The 19,456-nt window shown below is 41.3% G+C and overlaps 1 protein-coding gene across 1 annotated transcript in view; it reads right to left on the bottom strand.

Moving 5' to 3' along the window:
• Positions 1-19,456, bottom strand: part of LOC134565812 (protein-glutamine gamma-glutamyltransferase E-like) — a 66,647-nt gene that overhangs the window by 32,562 nt on the left and 14,629 nt on the right. The window contains exons 2-5 of the mRNA XM_063425468.1: positions 16,490-16,663; positions 4,018-4,266; positions 2,408-2,526; positions 272-400 (exon numbers count right to left, since the gene is read on the bottom strand). Coding sequence (XP_063281538.1) covers positions 272-400; positions 2,408-2,526; positions 4,018-4,266; positions 16,490-16,663 — 671 coding nt within the window. The remainder of the gene's footprint in view (positions 1-271; positions 401-2,407; positions 2,527-4,017; positions 4,267-16,489; positions 16,664-19,456) is intronic.

A 19,456-nucleotide genomic window follows, 5' to 3' on the forward strand; every position in this document is an offset into this window, starting at 1 on the left:
TAGGCAAGCCACCTAGATAGTGATTTAGCACTATAGGTTCAGGAATACATGTTTGTGTTCATGACCCTATAGTGTTACTTTAATTTCTGTACCCTTTGAAAATCAAACTTTGTGTTTCATAATTTTAAGAACAGTTGTCTAATCTTGTTGAGATGCAACCCATGGTGGCCCTCTGGTAGGGATGAACTGGGTACATAGTCTGTCGGGGCCCATAGATAATTTTCTGCCAAGGGCAGACCATTCAGTCATAAGGTTAAAATGATATACTTACTGTGGCGTTCAGCATTCTACACACATAAAGTGGGTCATTTCTTTGTGAGACATCTGATATTGGGTCCTTTAGATGATTTACACTTCGATCCAAAATGGCAAAGCAGATATCAAGCATATGTTTATCAAACTAAAGACAATGATAAAAAAAAGCATCAATATAAGACATACAGAGTTATTTACTAAAATGAGAATTTAAAGTGAATTTTAAATTTAAGGCCACTGTTCCTGAAATGGAAACATAGCTGACTTAGCACATTTTTTTCAGTTGAGCTATTTTTACCTTAGATTTTTAATTCACTGTGAATTCTCACATTAGTAAATAAACCTATAGTGTATTTTATTTTTTTTCTGGCAAAGGACACATCACAATAATGGTAATATTTATCCAAATATACAGAACATAGAACCTTTCTAATGTACAACATTCAGTTACTTTAATTATTAGGTGACAGGAAGCTGTGAGCTACTTATACCTTAATTTATTATTACAAACACTATCAAGTAAATCTGGATACTACTAAAAGATTTGGTATGGTCCAGATACCAGTTAACGTGTCTCCGAATTACTCCAGTGTTTTATTGACCAAGAACATTAGTGAGGCTATTTATTGAGGCAAAACAGGTTCTATTCATGGTGTAAGTCCTAAATGTTGAGAGATATTCAGTTGGCTTTCATGGTTATTGATCCTTCTTAGCACTTTGCCCGAAGATGGCAACAGTTTTTGCCTTTTTTAAGAACCCTGAAATGTTATTAAGAGGACTTCCAAGTTTCTATATTTTAATGAGACACTGCAAACACCACAATACCTTACAGGTTGCATAGGCTATGGTGCACGAAGCCACCTCCGTCTTTGTCCATCTGCACTTTGTTGCATAAAAAAACTTCAGTGATAACGAAAACCACTGGAGGTCCACGTCATCATAACATTCACTGGGGTAAGCTTTCTTTCCTCTGCCTGTACTGATCTTATCTGCTGTGTACTTATAGGGTGGGTCTCATAACAAAAACTAATATTATCTTACAAAAATATTCGGAACCTACATTCTACATCTCATTTATATCTGCTTATACACTTTACCAGTAAACTCTTGTTTACCAAAGAAAAAAGTTACCTGCGCTCTTTCCCGAATCCCTATGTTTATTATGAAAAAAATGATGGTTATTTAGTTACTCCAATGGCCATTACAGGGAATGCCCACTTGCCACGTCAAGGCAAACCTCTTAGGTACGTCCTACACTGACCATTCACCTTGCTTCCTTGAGCTTCTGGCAAAGATATCTGTAATGCGACAGAGAGGGGTATTTTTTATTTACACCCCTACATTCTTATTAACTCTAAATAGGGAGCACATGGGATGGGCGGCAGCATTGTAACATAGCTGTGTGATACAAAAGTGAATACAAATACAAAAAAAAAGTCCTGTGCTCAAGCTCTCACTACTTTTGGGCGGCAACAACAACCATAGTACACATCAGCCCCAATACATACAGTAAAAAACAAAGAAAAAAAGTTACCTGTGCTATTTCCCATATCCCTATGTAAATTTAAACGAATGGAGGTTATTTAGTTACTCCAATGTCCATTAGGAGGAATGCCCACCTGCCACGTTAAGGCAAACCTTTTAGATGGGAAAGCTTTTGATGCTTTGCCAGCATTATGGGTGTAAGAGCATTATGGGACATGTAGTCCACAACATCTGGGGTGCCGAAGGTTGCCTATCCCTATTCTATGGAGTTATCTGGATTTTTCTGCTAGGGAAGACTAGATGTAGGAGATGTGGCCACCACAAACCATACTAAAATTACTTTACATTTTACCATCGATGTTGTAAGGTCACTATTGGCAAGTTTCATTGGTTTGGACATTTTTTTTTGGTCAAATTAAAAACATGTTGCATCCCCGTCGACAGATATGAATAATATATCCTATAGAATTTGTAGAGGATTAATTCAACGATACTAACAGTATATTGCTTATTTGTAGATGTGTTTATTTACAATGTAGATTATTTTAGCAGTATGCCTCAGAAAAAGGCTTTTGAAGTCAAATACGTTGATCTTGCCATGACTTTATTAAGAGATGTCCATGTTTTGTGGCTATCTACTTTATCTATAGTATTCTTGCAAAGTCACCTGATTGTATTCCCAGTTCCTTGGCAATATCTCAAATTCGCTTCCAAAAAATATAATTCCATATTCATTAAGAACATATTCCTGTCGCTCATCCTCCTCAGCTTTAAAGACATCATCATCTTAATAAAAAATAAATAAAAAAGATAGTTCAGAAAATTTAATTAGATAAATCATATAATCACAATATAATATAAATGATAGGGATTATTTACTACCAGCAACTAAGAACTGTAAAATGCAAGGTCCATAAAGCTCTGGGCTATAAAGGTTCTAGACAAATATTACAGAATAAAAAAGGTGAACAGCGCTAGCAATAGGGAAGGTACATACGTAATTGGAATACTGGCCAATGGTGTAGCTTAAAAGAAAAAAAGAATACAATAATAGTGCAATATGTAATAGCAATAGAGTGAACAATAATGGAATGTTGAATACACACTCATACTTTAAAGAGCTATATTAGCTTGATTTCAAGGGCCTGGGCGGAATAATCCCCCTCTAAGGATTTCTTGATACGAAGTGTCCCTGGTAGGCTTATAGATGCAGACGTTCGTAATATGAAAAACAGATAAAATACACCATATTGTGTATTGTTTTTCATTCATTTCATAAACAGGGCTATACATAGGACACGAGGTCACACATTTAGGCTGGAAGAAAGGAGATTTCATCTAAGGCAAAGAAAAGGGTTTTATACAGTAAGAGCAATAAGGATATGGAATTCTCTGCCTGAAGAGGTGGTTTTGTCAGAGTCACTACAGATGTTTAAACTGCAATTGGATAAATACTTACAAAAACATAACATACAGGGATATCATTTCTAATTAGTGGGGTAATAGCTGCTTGATCCAAGGAGACATCTGACTGCTATTTTGGGGTCAAGAAGGAATTTTTTCCAAGTTTGTGGCAAATATGGAAGCGCTTCTGACTAGGTTTTTTTGCCTTCTTTTGGATCAACAGCAACAACATATGTGAGGAAGGCTGAACTTGATGGACGCAAGTCTCTTTTCAGCTATGTAACTATGTAACTATGTAATATAAAGGTTCTAGGACCATGATTTAGGAGTCTTACGTTGACAGGGATCTCAAAGTCAATTTACTTTAGATCGACTGGCCATGTCATTGTCCCTAGGAATATTGCAGGTCCATACCTCTGGACACGTGTGTGTACACAATTCCTTACTCTCATATGGACACACAGCTACAGACTCTAATACACACTCCCTCACAGCTATCACATGTTGTACAGCCAAGCTATTGATGGCTTATTTCCTACATTGCTTGTACCAGACAGTCTCATCACCAAAGTTATGGCTTACAACGGCCAAATGTGGGAACTTTAATAATGATGTTGGCAGGAGTCCTCACACAGGCAAACACTCCAGCCCGCTCAACTGCACCATAAGGATATGAGATATGACTGTGACCCTGATGTAGAGCAGGTTACCAGCAATCTAGAACATGGAAAAGTTTGCAGGACCTGGACATAGCTCTTTTATCCAGGACAAGTGGCCATGGGCCACATTAAAGTATTTAGGGGGCAGAAATAGCCTACAATCCAGGACTTTGAAACCCCTAATTTAAAAAGAACATTTTTTATTTTATTTTACCTTGGATCCATGGATTGAAGATAAGAAATAGTCCACCAATAGCCTGAGGAGTCACATTATCGGTATTGCTACTAAATACACATACACTCAGGATGTAATGTCCAATAACAGAATTCGAGGAGCTGTTTATAGTCACAGTTAAAGAATTTGAAGTAGTTGATGTCATGACGGCACTCCATGTATCCTTTCCTTGACCTCTAAACAATGGGAAAACAGTTTTTGTTTTTGATTCCTCTGAAGGGGATGGACCTTAAATGGGAATAAATAACAGAAAATAATTAGTATTAATTGCAATTCAGGAAGATTGCCTGCCTATTTTCTTTTTGTATTTGAACTTTTGGAAATATTCTAACTACAAAAAGTCTAATCATATCTGAATTTTTAAAGTGATGCATCAGATGATTTATTTCAGTAATCTCATATTCTGTATCGTCAATCATAAATCTGATTTATTACAGCTAATGCTTTTTCATTGTGTAGTAACAGCCGGATTTATGGTCAACTCATTAAGTAGTTGTAGGATAATGAGGGGACGATACCTGCCTGGGAGGAGAAAGCTGCAGCCTAATCCAGTGGAAGAGGTCCTCAGAAACCCCAGTCAAGCTTCCTTGGTAGCAGAGAGGAAGCTGGCATAGTGTACAGGAGCTCTGTCACATTTGGTAGAAGAGGTGGGCTTCCTAGCTAATGGGGAAATATCCAAACTACTACTGGGATCCCTGCTTTTTCCATAACTAATGGAAATGGATAGAGCTAGCACACAGGCAGCATCCTTGCCTGATTAGGAGTTCCTGAGGAGAGTGTCAGATTGGTTAACTTAAAAGCTAGATGTATTTGCCTGGCCAGCCATGCAGTGGCAAAGCTAGAGTAAAATAAAAAGTTAAAGAAATTGGGTTAGTGTCTTAAAAGCAAATGTATATATAACCTTGAGAGAGAAATATGGAATCCCTACATCTTATGACCTCAGCTCACCCCAGAGGATATTGAGTGATGGATTGGAGGTTTTAGAATATAATATTTCAAGATGAACGTTATGGAGCGTTATGGAGCCTGGCATGAATACCTCAGCGAGCCTGAGGCCTACTACTCTATCTGGGGCTTAGTCTACAGTGTTCCTGGGCCCATGTGAGATTCCATACAATATGGTGAAAACTGTCGGAGTAAAGAGAATGTTCGGGTATGGAAGATAAGGAGGAGATGAATGAGGAATTAAGAATTACAGATATTCCAGAGGTTTGGGGTGAACTGATGGAACTTGTGACTGAGGAATGGAGGTTGGAGATGGAGAGTAAAGAGATCCAGGATGAGATCCAGGAGAGAATGCAGATGATATCTCTCTCCAGAGGCAGCTTAGGCTCCAGGGAGAGGAGGCAGTTGGCTTCCCTCTCCAGATTGACCTCAAGGGAGAAAAGATAGTCGACCTCCCTCCCCAACTACAGATTGTGCTCCAGGTAGAGGAGGTAGCTGGCCTCCCTTCCCAGTGGAAGATTGACTTGCAAGGAGAGGAGGTAGCCACCTCCCTCCCCAGTCCAGATTGGGTTCCAGAGGGAGAAGGGAGTCAGCTTCCATTCCCAAGAGCACAACAGAGCTATGGGGTGGATATTCTCCTAGGAGTTTTTAGATCTGGTTACCCAACTAACTCATGCACAGACCAATTGTACGTCTGGTACCTTGTTTTTCTACCCTTAAAGGGGAGATATGTGACAGTAGTTACCATCACTAGGATCATATAAACTATGCTCTTCTCTCTGGCAACTATTTTAGTAGCTGTTATTCTCCATTTTCCCCAGAGTTGCTCCTCCTTGGTCTGGGATTATGTGCTATGAGATATGGAGCTGCATGTTTGTGTATGTCTGAAGCCTCTCGTGATTTCCCAGATGTTTCTTATGTCTATGTCAGCCTGTGCCCATTATAGGTGCAGAGTGTGCATTTTTTGTTGTCATTTTCTAAATATTGTATGTGCTCTCCTGTCCTACTGATGCCTTCTACCAACTAAGTGGATGTGGCTGTGGAGTCTGTGCAGCACCATCTGTTGGTTGTGAAGATCTTGAAACGCTTCCTGAATATAAAGGCATGTTAAATTGCATATACAGGTAGATTTGCATAGGCAGGTAAGGGACACATTTCTTTCCAGTGTCAGTCTTCCCCACCACTATATAATTATTGTATTGTGCTCTATCAGTGCCTGTATGATTTCCCATATTATTATGTTTTGTGTATGTAATTGATTGTGTAGCCATAAGTGTAATGAAATGCGAATAGGGGCTAGCCCTCTGTGTATAAGTAAAGCATTGTTTATTTGTTCCATTGGGAACTGTGTGTCCTGTTAGGTTTGTTTAGGGATCACAGTAACAACGTTTTTGGACCGGTTGGCTGACTGCACTGGTCCCAGATTAAAGGCATGAGTTAGGAAAGAGCTATGCCTGAGAGCCACAAGTTCATTTGTAAAGGCACTAGTTGGTGACATTGTGTTGATACCTGCCTGGGAGGGGAACATAATGGTAGAGGGAACCATACCTGCCTAGATGGAGAGAGATGCAGCTTGGTCCACTGGAAGAGTTCATCAGAGACCCCAGTCAAGTTCCGACAAATGGGTCTGAAGTGTTTCAGATCTCCTGGTAGCAGACAGCTGAACTGGCAGAGGAGGAGCTCGGACACAAGATATATATATATATATATATTGTGTCTGAGCTATATACGGCTAATCCAATCTATCTACTTGTGTAGATTGGATTAGCCGTATTAGTCCAGTAGATAAGATGCCAAAATACCATACTATTGCAGTATTTAATGATACTTTTATATCGGACTAACATAATATTTAAAAAGACACGCTTTCAAGATTTTTCCTCTTTTCTTCAGGTCTGGAGTAATACTGATCATAAGTATGCACCTTGTTTCAAAACTTAATTAAAACAAAAAAAGAAATCAATTTAAAGATCCGTGATCATGACTTGCTTGCTAACTCACCTTGGCCATTAGATCACATCCACTGATCTATATGTATACTGGCTTCATAGAATGTAATGAAACGGGACTTGTCTCGTATTTACACCAGTGAAAAGAAACATTCAAAGCCACAAGTATAGCTTGTGTTAATTTAATCATTTTTCTGGAGATTTTTCTGACAATCCAGTTCACACAAGGTAAGGCCAGGACAAACATTGTAAATAACGAGAAGAACTAGAAACGAGGTTACTTTCTCCTCGTCTCTGTATCCTTTCTCTATTTTGACTGCCAGGTACAAAGGACAGAGCTTATAACAATGATTGACAGGTAGACGCCATTTTGCAGGATAAAAAGGTGTGAATTTAACTTTACTTTTCACACCTCACAAATACATACTTAATTGTTAATTATAGGGATAAATGAACATTAAAAAGCCTTTTAACTGACAGTTCCCTTTTAAGTTAGTTTAACATAATCCGTCCTTCATAAAATCATGTTGATTACTATTAGCGGCATTGTTATGCACAATGAATGTCAGTATATTATCTTTTAATAACCCTTCATCATAGGCTAGGCTAGGTGATCCAATCAGAGCTTGTCTCTATAATAATATTTATTAATACTATGATCCCAATTTGCCTGGTCAGGTCAATATTAGTAAAGTTGATCTCCCTCCCTCTCTTCGCTTGTGTTTTAGTGAGAGAGATCTGTGTTTAGGTAGAGAGATTTAGGTAGTTTTAGGTAGAGATCTGTAAAATTGTGAGACCCAAAGGCTCTTTTCAGAGCCATTAACCCCTATCTTGCCAGTGATCACTATAAATCACTTTCTCTTGAACAGCAGCACTTTTTTCCTGTCTGTACAGTTTTTAAGGGGTTCATTTTTTGATTATTTTTTTTGTGAGACCCAAAGGCTCTTTTCAGAGCTTTTAACCCCTATCCTGCCAGTGATCACTGTATAAATCACTGGCTCTTGCACTTTTTTGCTGTCTGTGCAATTTTTTAGGGGTTAATTTGTTTAGTGATTTATTTATTTTTTTACTGTGAGACCCAAAGGCTCTTTTCAGAGCTATTAACCCCTATCCTGCCAGTGATCACTGTAAATCACTGTTGCACATCAGCACTTATTTTCCTGTCTGTGCATTTTTTTAGGGGTTAATTTTTTTAGGCCTTTTTTTTGTGACAGATCACTAAATAAAGTGATTGTGATCATGTCACCGAGGTCACAGAGGTTGTATAGCGCTGAGGCATATGCCATGCTTCCGTTAGAGTCTGACTCAGATCCATCACTAGATACAGTGTCTGCAGCTAGTGATGTATCTAGTGATGTATCTGGGGCAGCTATGTCCCCTTCCAGAAGGAGACATGCTGCTCCAGCTTGCAGTGCTGTTGAGGAGTGGGTAGCGCCAGATATCCCACTCTTCACCGCAAATTCTGGCATCAATGTGCATGTCGCAGGATTTCGCCCCTAACAGTTTATGGAGGTGTTTCTGGGCCATAATGTATTGGGGTGTAATGGATCACCTGGCACCCCGACCGGGTACCTCCGTTGAATGATACTCCTAGCGCTTCTTGAGGACCCCAAGCACTCTTGCCAACACCACAACCACCGCAGGCCAAACCTCTCCTCCTTCAAAGCAAAGCAAGAACAAGAGCTTAGGAGTGATTATAGCAAGGTGTCACGATTAGTAATGTGGTCCAGCACGCAGAAACTATGTAAACATATACATAAGTAAGAAAAGGAAAATAACAGGATAGAGCGTAAACCGGACCTTAGAATGGCTGGACTAATACGCTAGAGACAGAGAATGGTCAAAGGGAAAGCCGAGGTCAAGGAAGCCAGATAATACTCAATACCGATTAAACAAGCCAAGTCAGGGAAACCAGAGATCAGAATAACCAAGGAAACGCCAAGGATCAGGATACCAGGAAATCAGAAACACGGAATTAGCACTTTCAGGAAACCAGGAAACTGAAACCACGACATGGCAAAGTACTGGGGTAAATTAGGGGTTTAAATACCCCTCTCTAAGCTATGATTGGTCAGAGGGCGACCTCTGACCCCAGAACGTGCGTGTGCGTTGACGTCGTGACGTCACGCACACGTTAGTATAATTCTCGGGGGCGGGGCTATCCATAGACGCGACCACGTGGTCGGCGCCATATTGGATTCGGACGTGATGCCCGGAAGAACTACGTGCGCGGTTCCCGGCTCGCCGACGAGCAGGTAAGCTCGTGTAGTCGGTGCGGTCGTGCCGGTCGGGCACGACCGTGAGGCTCGGCGGGCCGGTGACCGCAACAGTACCCCCCACTCGAAGACCGCGCACCGGGCGGTAAGGACCCGGCTTAAGAGGAAAGCGGTTGTGAAATGACCGGATAAGACGGGGCGCATGGACCCGGTCAGCAGGAACCCAACAACGTTCCTCGGGACCATAACCCTTCCAGTCAACGAGATAGGACAAGACACCTCTGGATAATTTGGAGTCCATGATAGAACGGACTTCGTATTCTTCTTGATCACCCACTACAAAGGGCGGAGGAGGAGTGGATACCCTGGTGTAGCGATTGCAAGTAAGGGGCTTGAGCAGAGACACATGGAAAGTATTCGCTATTCTCATATGAGCCGGTAGTGCCAAAGAATAGGTCACTGGATTAATACGTTGGGTAACTCGAAAGGGACCTATGTACCGAGGGGCAAATTTCATGGACGGGACCTTAAGCTTGATATGTCTTGTGGAGAGCCACACCCTGTCACCTGGAAGATAGACAGGATTAGCGCCCCGTTTTTTGTCAGCTTGGACCTTTGCTCGTAATGAAGCTTTTTGCAGAGCTGAATGGACGGAATCCCAGGTATCATGAATCGATTCTAAACGGGTGTTCAAAGCGGGGATTTCTGTGTCTGAGAATGCAGAAGGAAAAACAGTGGGGTGATAACCCTGATTAACAAAGAATGGACTGTGATTAGAAGATTCATGAGTGGCGTTGTTTCTGGCGAACTCAGCCATGGGTAAGAGCTCATACCAGTTAGATTGATTGGCATTTATAAAGCAACGTAAATAGGCTTCTAAAGACTGATTCGCCCTCTCTGCTGCTCCATTTGTTTGAGGGTGATATGCTGACGAAAAGGAGAGTTCGACGCCCAATTGTTTGCAAAAGGAACGCCAAAACCTAGAAACAAACTGGGTACCTCTGTCAGATACTATGCTTTTGGGTACACCATGCAACCGAAAGATCTCTCTCAAGAATATTTGAACTAGATCTTGAGCAGATGGTAATTTTTTAAGTGGGACGAAATGTGCCATCTTCGTGAATCTATCAATAACCATAAGGACTGTATTAAACCCGTTTGAACTGGGTAGATCCACAATGAAATCCATGGCCAAGTGGGTCCATGGAGCACTAGGTATGGGCAGTGGTTGTAACAGTCCAGGAGGTGACCTAGGAGGAACTTTAGAAACGGCACATATTTGACATGCCCCAACATAATCTTTGATATCGTTTCTAAGAGCAGGCCACCAAAATCTCCTGGAGATGGCAGAGAGAGTTTTATGGACTCCAGGATGGCCCGCTGTGAGGTTGTCATGGAACAAATCTAGTACCTTCTTTCGAAACTGAGGTGACACATACAGTTTGTCCGGAGGTTTTCCTACAGGTGCCTGAGTTTGATCTGCTATTATGGCACAGAAGAGTGGAGAAGACAATTCGGAAACTGTAGTGGCAATGAGGCATTCAGGAGGTACAATAGGATATATCACCTGTTCCGGAACTTCATCTGTCTCAAACTGCTGAGAAAGTGCATCTGCCTTGGTGTTTTTAGTACCAGGTCTGTATGTAATTACGAAATTGAATCGGGAGAGGAACAATGACCACCTAGCCTGACGAGAGGACAGTCTCTTAGCGTCCCCAATATAAGCCAAATTCTTATGATCAGTAAAGATCAAAAGTGGCTCTTTGGAACCTTCCAAGAGATGCCTCCATTCCTTAAGGGCAAGTACAATGGCCAAAAGTTCCCTATTCCCTATGTCGTAATTCTTCTCTGCAGGTGTGAGTTTGCGAGAGTAAAATCCACAGGGATGTAAAGGCGTATCAGGACTTTCTCTTTGAGACAGAATGGCTCCAACTCCTGTCTCTGATGCATCCACCTCTAGGATAAATGGTTTGGATGGATCAGGATGGGTCAGGACAGGTGCTGAGGAAAATAAAGATTTTAATCGTTCAAATGCCTCTCTTGCTTCTTTGGGCCAAGATATACAATTTGCTCCTTTTTTTGTTAAATTGATTATAGGGGAAATCACGGAGGAAAATCCCCTTATGAATTTGCGGTAGTAATTCGCAAAACCTATAAAGCGTTGAGTAGCTTTAAGGCCCTTGGGTAATGGCCACTGTAAGACTGCCTCCAGTTTGCGAGGATCCATCTGGAAACCCGACGGAGATATAACGTATCCAAGGAATTGTATCTCCGTTTGGTCAAACTGGCATTTCTCCAGTTTACAGTAAAGGCCGTTCTGTAACAGGGTTTTCAGTACAATTCTCACATGTTCGTGATGTGTCTCTAAGTCTGGGGAATAGATGAGAATGTCGTCCAAGTACACTAGAACGAACATGTGAAGGTACTCTCTTAGGACATCGTTAATAAAATCCTGGAATACCGCTGGAGCGTTACATAATCCAAACGGCATAACCAGGTATTCGTAATGTCCCATTCTGGTGTTAAATGCGGTCTTCCATTCGTGACCGTCCTTAATCCTGACTAGATTGTATGCACTTCGGAGATCGAGCTTGGTAAAGACTCGAGCTCCCTTCAATCTGTCAAATAGCTCTGATATAAGGGAATAGGGTAGGCATTTTTTATGGTAATCTGATTCAAACCCCTATAATCAATACAAGGGCGTAGGTCTCCTTCTTTTTTAGAGACAAAGAAGAATCCAGCCCCGGCTGGTGAGGAGGACCTACGGATATGACCCTTTCTGAGAGCATCCTTAATATATTCCTCCAAACAAAGATTTTCCTGGGGGGACAAGGCATAGACTCCTCCCTTGGGAGGCATAGTCCCTGGTAATAAGTTTATAGTACAGTCATAAGGTCTATGAGGAGGTAACCCTTCTGACTGGACCTTGTTAAATACCTCTTTCAAATCCATATACTGCTGTGGAATTTGTGTGGTCAAGGGAGGTGTAACAGGAACATTAATGGTACCAATAGGTTGTGGGATTTGCTTAAAGCAAACACCTTTGCATCTCTCACCCCAACTCACAATCTCTCCTTCAATCCAATCCAAACGTGGATTGTGTTTCAGGAGCCAAGGGAAACCGAGTATTATCGGAACTGTAGGTGAAGATATGATTTGAAAGGTCATTTCTTCAGAGTGGAGAATACCCACTGAAACAGTGATTGGCAGAGTTTCGTGTGTGATGAAAGGCTGGGTAAGAGGCCTTCCATCAATGGCCTCGACTGCTATAGGTTTCTCTTTATGTCTTAAGGGCAGGAGATGTTGTGCAGAGAATTCTTTGTCTAGGAAATTCTCTGCTGCCCCAGAGTCAATCATAGCCTCACACTGAACAGTAGTGTTCTCGAAAGATAAGGTTACTTTGACAAGGAAACGGTTCTTAGTCAATTTAGGGGACATATACATCACACCTAAGGTCGGTCCCCGTACATGCCTTAGGTGTGCAAGTTTTCCGGCCGAACCGGGCATGACGATCTTAGATGTCCTTTCTTGCCACAATACATACATAGCCCCTCGTTACGTCTGTGTTGTCTCTCTGCCTCAGTGAGTTTAGCGCTACCCAATTGCATGGGTTCAGGTTCTGGAAGAGGCATTTGGCTACTCACCACTGGGTTAGAAAAACGAGGAGCTATGGACAAATCAGAACGTCTGTTACGTTGTTTGTTTTTCTCTCTCTCTCTGAGCCGGTTATCAATGTCTATCATGTAGGCAATAAACTCATTAAGATTAACCAGAAGGTCTCTAGCTGCAGTCTCATCTTGTATATTCTCAGCTAGACCTTCAGAGAAAGCAGCCACCAGACCGCTATTGGTCCAATCAACCTCAGACGCTAATGTCCTGAACTCTATTGCATAATCGGCTACAGAACGACTGCCTTGCTTGATTCTCATAAGGGCTTTGGCAGCGTTCTTCTCCCTGCCTTTAGGTTCAAATGTAGCCTTAAAGGCCGTAAGAAAGGTACTGTAATCACGGGCTACTGCGCCACCACTTTCCCATAAGGGGTTAGCCCAAGTCAAGGCTTTTCCAGTTAATTGGTTCATCAGATAGCCTATTTTAGATCTATCTGTTGGGAATGAACCTGGGGAGGCCTCAAAGTGGTATTCTATTTGGTTTAGAAAACCTCTGAATTCCTTAGAATCACCTCCATAACGAGGGGGCGGTGACAAGGTTATGGATGGTGGTTTATGTGGTACGGGAACCACTACAGGTGGCGGAACCACAGGTGGTACAGGAGGAACCTCTAAATAGGCAGTCCTCTGGAGCAAGGTCTGAAATGCCTGGGCAAATTGGTCTAACCTGTGGTCCATATCCTCCACCCTATTTTCACAGGCGATCATATGTTTGCATAGTTCTGCAGGATCCATGGCCATGTCGTAATGTCACGATTAGTAATGTGGTCCAGCACGCAGAAACTTTGTAAACATATACATAAGTAAGAAAAGGAAAATAACAGGATAGAGCGTAAACCGGACCTTAGAATGGCCGGACTAATACGCTAGAGACAGAGAATGGTCAAAGGGAAAGCCGAGGTCAAGGAAGCCAGATAATACTCAATACCGATTAAACAAGCCAAGTCAGGGAAACCAGAGATCAGAATAACCAAGGAAACGCCAAGGATCAGGATACCAGGAAATCAGAAACACGGAATTAGCACTTTCAGGAAACCAGGAAACTGAAACCACGACATGGCAAAGTACTGGGGTAAATTAGGGGTTTAAATACCCCTCTCTAAGCTATGATTGGTCAGAGGGCGACCTCTGACCCCAGAACGTGCGTGTGCGTTGACGTCGTGACGTCACGCACACGTTAGTATAATTCTCGGGGGCGGGGCTATCCATAGACGCGACCACGTGGTCGGCGCCATATTGGATTCGGGCGTGATGCCCGGAAGAACTACGTGCGCGGTTCCCGGCTCGCCGACGAGCAGGTAAGCTTGTGTAGTCGGTGCGGTCGTGCCGGTCGGGCACGACCGTGAGGCTCGGCGGGCCGGTGACCGCAACACAAGGGAATATGCCGAGCATAGCAATCCCTTGTAGCAGATTCCCCCAATAAGAGACAAGACTCCAAATTGAGGGTGACGTAGAACTGTCTAAAACTTTATTTTCCTTGGGACTAGCCCATATGGTCATTACTTAACATTGCTGTGAAAACTCAATAAAATTGCAAAGAGTAAAATCATAGCAGGCAACATACAGTGACTTATTATAACACCATGGCATATTTTTAAAGAGGTGGGGGAGACAATAATTAACAGAAAATATCTCACATGCCTGCAGAATTAGCAATATGCAAATCTACCTGAATATGCAAATTAACCAGTCTTGCTATTCAGGTAGTGCATATTGCTGTTGCTAACAACAGAGGGCACTAGACAAGCTCCATAGCCAAATCCACCTAGTTGGTTGCAAACCTCAGCAGTACAGGAGAGCAGGCAAATCATCCCAGGGGCCATAGTCACATGACAGGAGGCTGGCAATCAGTCTTCTCCAATGCCCAGTGGCGAGGCTGGTTCCGCCACATGGGGAACATTGTCCCCAAAACTAATTTATATGCCCATAGGTTCCGTGCTTCAAAGCCTGACTCTTTTTTGACAAAGCAGCAATGGGCCCCAATCTTTGTGTCAGAATTTACAAAATCCTGGGCATTTACTATGCTGATGGGCATCATAAAGAAGCACTCCATCCGCTCCTACTGGAGCAGTAGCCCCATCTGTTCTAGCCCCATTTACTCCCAGTGTATGTCGAGGAAATTGTATGAAATGATTCTACACTTCAGCGACAACATAAAGCATCCCCAGTTTGACAGGCTGCATAAAGTTCACCCCCTGATTACCTACTTCGCTGCTAAGTTTGCAGAGGCTTATACACCTGGAAGGAATATATGCATAGATGAATTCCTAATGAAGTATAAAGGAAGGCTGGGATTCAAACAGTATATTTCTTACAAGCACTCCGGGTATGGTGTAAAGGTGTATAAGCTCTGTGAGAGCGAGACTGGGTATACTCAGGTATTACAGATGTATGAGGGAAAGGATAGCCACCTTGACCCTCCAGGTTGCCCAGAACATATGGGAACCAGTGGCAAGATTGTCTGGGACCTGATATTCCCCCTGATGAACAAAGGGTACCACTTGTATACTGACAATTTTTATACAAGTGTCCCTTTGTTCAAGCTACTGTACTGTTTTGATACAGTAGCTTGTGGCTCAATTAAAAAGAACAGCACAGGTTTCCCAGGACAACTTGCACGCACCCGGATCCGTAGGGGGGAGATCTCAGCTTTGGGCCAAGAGGAGCTGTTGGCAGTTAAGTACAGAGACAAGAAGGATGTGTACCTTCTTACCACCATCCACACTGAGGGGACTGTGGAGGTCCCTGTACGTGGCAGAGTTGAGAGTACAAGGAAGCCAGTGTGCATCAAGGCCTATAACCGACATATGGGTGGGGTTGATCTGGCAGATCAGCTGCTGCAGCCCTAACTAATTATACAGAAGACAAGAGCCTGGTACAAAAAGGTTGCAATTTACTTAATGCAGATTGCAACCCACAAGACTTTTTTGTTGTTCAAAAAAGCAAACCCCGGAATGAAACAGATTTTTTTACAGTTTCAGCTCCAGATCCTTTCAGGGATTTTGTACCGTGATGCACCTGCTCCCCGAGCGGTGATGGGAGAGAGCAGATTTAGGGCTACCCACTTTATTTTTAAAATCCTCTCTACTGTGGCAAAGCAGAATCCTCAAAAAAATATGCAGAGTCTGTTTCAAGATGGGGAAGAGAAAGGACACCTTCTTTTACTGTCCTGGTTGCCCAGGATAGCCTGGACTCTGCATTGGGTACTACTTCAAGAGATATCACACACTGGTCTGTTTTTTTTTTTGTTGTTGTGTTTTTTTTACATTTGCCATTCAGTTTTCTTTGGTTACGTTTACTGTTCCTGAGTTTGTATTTTTTACTTTTACTGCACGGGAGCATGAGTGTATTCAGGAGGCCTTGCAGAAAACAACCTGGAGTGTTTTCTTGCAATAACCAACAACAGGCCCTCCTAAATCACACACAAATATTTGTGTGAAAATGAAAATTGAAAAATTGCCACCACACATTTTCTCCATTTTATTTTGGCTAAAACAGTTGCATTAAAAGGAATCAAAATACTAATGTGATTGCTTAACAAAACAATTGCTCCATGACACTAGACCATGTGAAACTGAACTCATTCAGTTGAAAGTTCACACTTTGCACTCATTTCACAACTGACTGTATGTACGGTCTTGAAAGCTCTATCACTATGAGCGGCAACTCATACCTGTCTCAGTGGTGAACAGGATGTTCTCGCCTTGCTGCAGGGCTCTACTGAAAGTCAGGGTTAGAAGAAAAGGTTGGCCTCGCCGTAGGATCAAATCGTTGCTGTCGTACATATTGGTATGGTGGACTTTCTTGTTAGCCGCATAATGCCAGTCACAGCTCGTGACTTGTAAACCTTTAAATTGAACATAAAATAGGAATGAAAATCAAAGAAAACAAAGAAAATATTCATTTATATATATATATATATATATTTTTTTTCTATACAGTATATTATTTACTATATAGAATTTATATAGTAAATAATATAGAACTATATAGAATGTATCTGTCTGTCTGCCTATTTATTCATTCCTCCATCCATCCATGCATATAAATAGATATATAATCAGGATGTTTTCGTTTTTAAATACACGACATAGAGTGCTAATAATAGCATAAGGAAAAAGGAAGAGAATATAAACAAAAATAATAATAATTAGTTTGCAGAGAGACCTGGAACATGATGCTATGACGATGAATTGCATATTACTTGACTTTGAATTACAGCCGTAGTTTTATTTACTTGCATTGTTTGTTTACATTTATCATCAATCTTGTGCAAAACTTTATTGCCGGTAGCAATAAACCTCACCTTGCAGCCAGGACAATTTTATAAAATAATTTGTATTCAGATACATTCTAAATGGCTTGTGAAAGCAAATTGGTCCATTTATGTAAGGGAATGCCAACATACCTTTGAATAAAAAACTAAGCACAATTGTCATTATGGTATGTAGTGATTATGGTGCGAGAAGTGCCATGGCCCCTACTTAACCCCTTAAGGACCAAACTTCTGGAATAAAATGGAAACATGACATGTCACACATGTCATGTGTCCTTAAGGGGTTAAAGGGACACTATAGTCACCAGAACAACTATAGCGTATTGGATTTGTTCTGGTGAGTAGAATCATTACCTTCAGGCTTTTTGCTGTAAACACTGTCTTTTCAGAGAAAATGCAGTGTTTACATTACAGCCTAGTGATAACTTCACTGGCCACTCTTCAGATGGCTGTTAGAAATCCTTCCTGGGTCATGGCTGCCTAAAATGCATCCAAACATTCAGTGTCTCCACCCTCTGCATTCAGACACTGAACTTTCCTCATAGAGATTCATTGATTCAATTGGCCAGGGCTGTGTTTGAATTGTGCTGGCTCTGCCCCTGACCTGCCTCCTTGTCAGTCTCAGCCAATCCTACAAGGGAAGCATTGTGATTGGATCAGGCCACCACTTCTGATCAGGTCAGAGGAAGTTCACAGGCAGAGGCAGCAGCTTCAGACTTGAATACAAGTAAGATTGTACTATCTTTAGCGAGGCAAAGTGGGCCAAGGGGGCTAGATAGTGGTTTTAACACTATAGGGCCAAGAATACATGTTTGTGTTACTGACTCTATAGTGCTCCTTTAATATAAGTAGTCCTTCCATTTTAGACTTCTTATTGCCAGGTGCAGCTGCCTAGCTCTACTACGGCCTCCTCTATAGCTAGAAGCTCTCTGTCTGAGCTAAACTCAGCGGTACTTCAACTGAAGGACTCAACCTATGAGCTGGCCCTGCACCAACATGGCAGGACTTAACTCAGGTCTGCTAATGGAGTACACAGAAAATGTGAATAGTGGTGTCTGGCAGACTACAATAGGGGTCTCACTGTAGTGGTTATGGTGTTTGGAGTGTTCATTTAACCATGAGCTTTTATTGCCAAAATGGTAGATTGGCAAGATAATGCTATTGGATGCACACCATACAAGCAATGAACTCTCAATACAGGATGCTAGCATTAACTTAACTCGCTTCAAAAGGGTATACAATACAAAAAGAAAGCAGATATACAAATATATACAAATATAATATAATGTAGTTCTTTATAAAAATACATGCTAAGGCCACTCCTAGCTGCAGAGTCACAAACAGTGCTTTTCAAAAAGTTAGAGAGTAATCAAAACTTATATTACCAGAGGAAAGAACACAGGTATCCCTATCCCCAACTTTCTGGACACCCTATTTTTTATGAAAAAAGGGTTTTGGGCTTATGTCATTTTTGCTACGTTAAATTATGAATTAATTCTTTTTTTTTTTTTTTTTTAAAGTTCCTTCTTTATAAATGCCCCTTAATTTTTTTTCAAGATAGTTCTTAATAATAGACTAAACAAAATTGCTGTTCATCAAAATAATTGTATATTTCCTAATGAAAGTTCAATAAACAAAGAAAAAAAAAGACACATATTTTTTTTTTTTTTTTTAATATCCAAAAAAGGACTTTTGTAAATGTGTTGCCCAAACAAGTTTTATTTTATTCTCCCTGATTGGATTTAGTCTGGTTAACATGCATACTATGCAAATTGTTGTAAATAGTTAACATAAAAGTTTGAGTCATATATAATTCAAAAGATTAATTAATTCTAAAGAATGCAAGAGTGTTATTTGCATCCAATCACGTTGTTACTCTAAGCACCATTAGCCACTTCCATCTTACTACAGTGGTAAAGGTGCAACATCTATGTTCTTACAGATTTTATTTTTAAAATGCTTAATCCTGGAGATAAATATCATTTTTCTGTGTGTGGGGTGCTACTCTGTACTGTCAATCAACTATAATTAGGATTCCCATCAGAAATTTTGGGAACACTAAAATGGCGGGATCCAGAGTCTGCCCACACGGCCGGCCCATGATTTCACCCACTGGGCACCCCCTGAGTTTGCTCACAGGGAGTGGAGTGTATATGTGGGGGGGTGTAATGTGTGTGTGCTTACAGAATGTAGTGTATAGGGATTCAAGTTTGTGTAAGAGATGTAGTGTGTGTCTGTGTAATAGAGTAAGTGTGTGCATATAGTGGATATAGTAAGTGTTTAGAGGATGAAGTGTGTTTATGTAAAAGGATGTGTGTTTGTGTGTAAGGCATGCATTATGTGTTTCTGTGCGTGTGTAAGGAA

This window comes from Pelobates fuscus, chromosome 6, assembly GCF_036172605.1.
Source record: "Pelobates fuscus isolate aPelFus1 chromosome 6, aPelFus1.pri, whole genome shotgun sequence".
Taxonomy (NCBI): domain Eukaryota; kingdom Metazoa; phylum Chordata; class Amphibia; order Anura; family Pelobatidae; genus Pelobates; species Pelobates fuscus.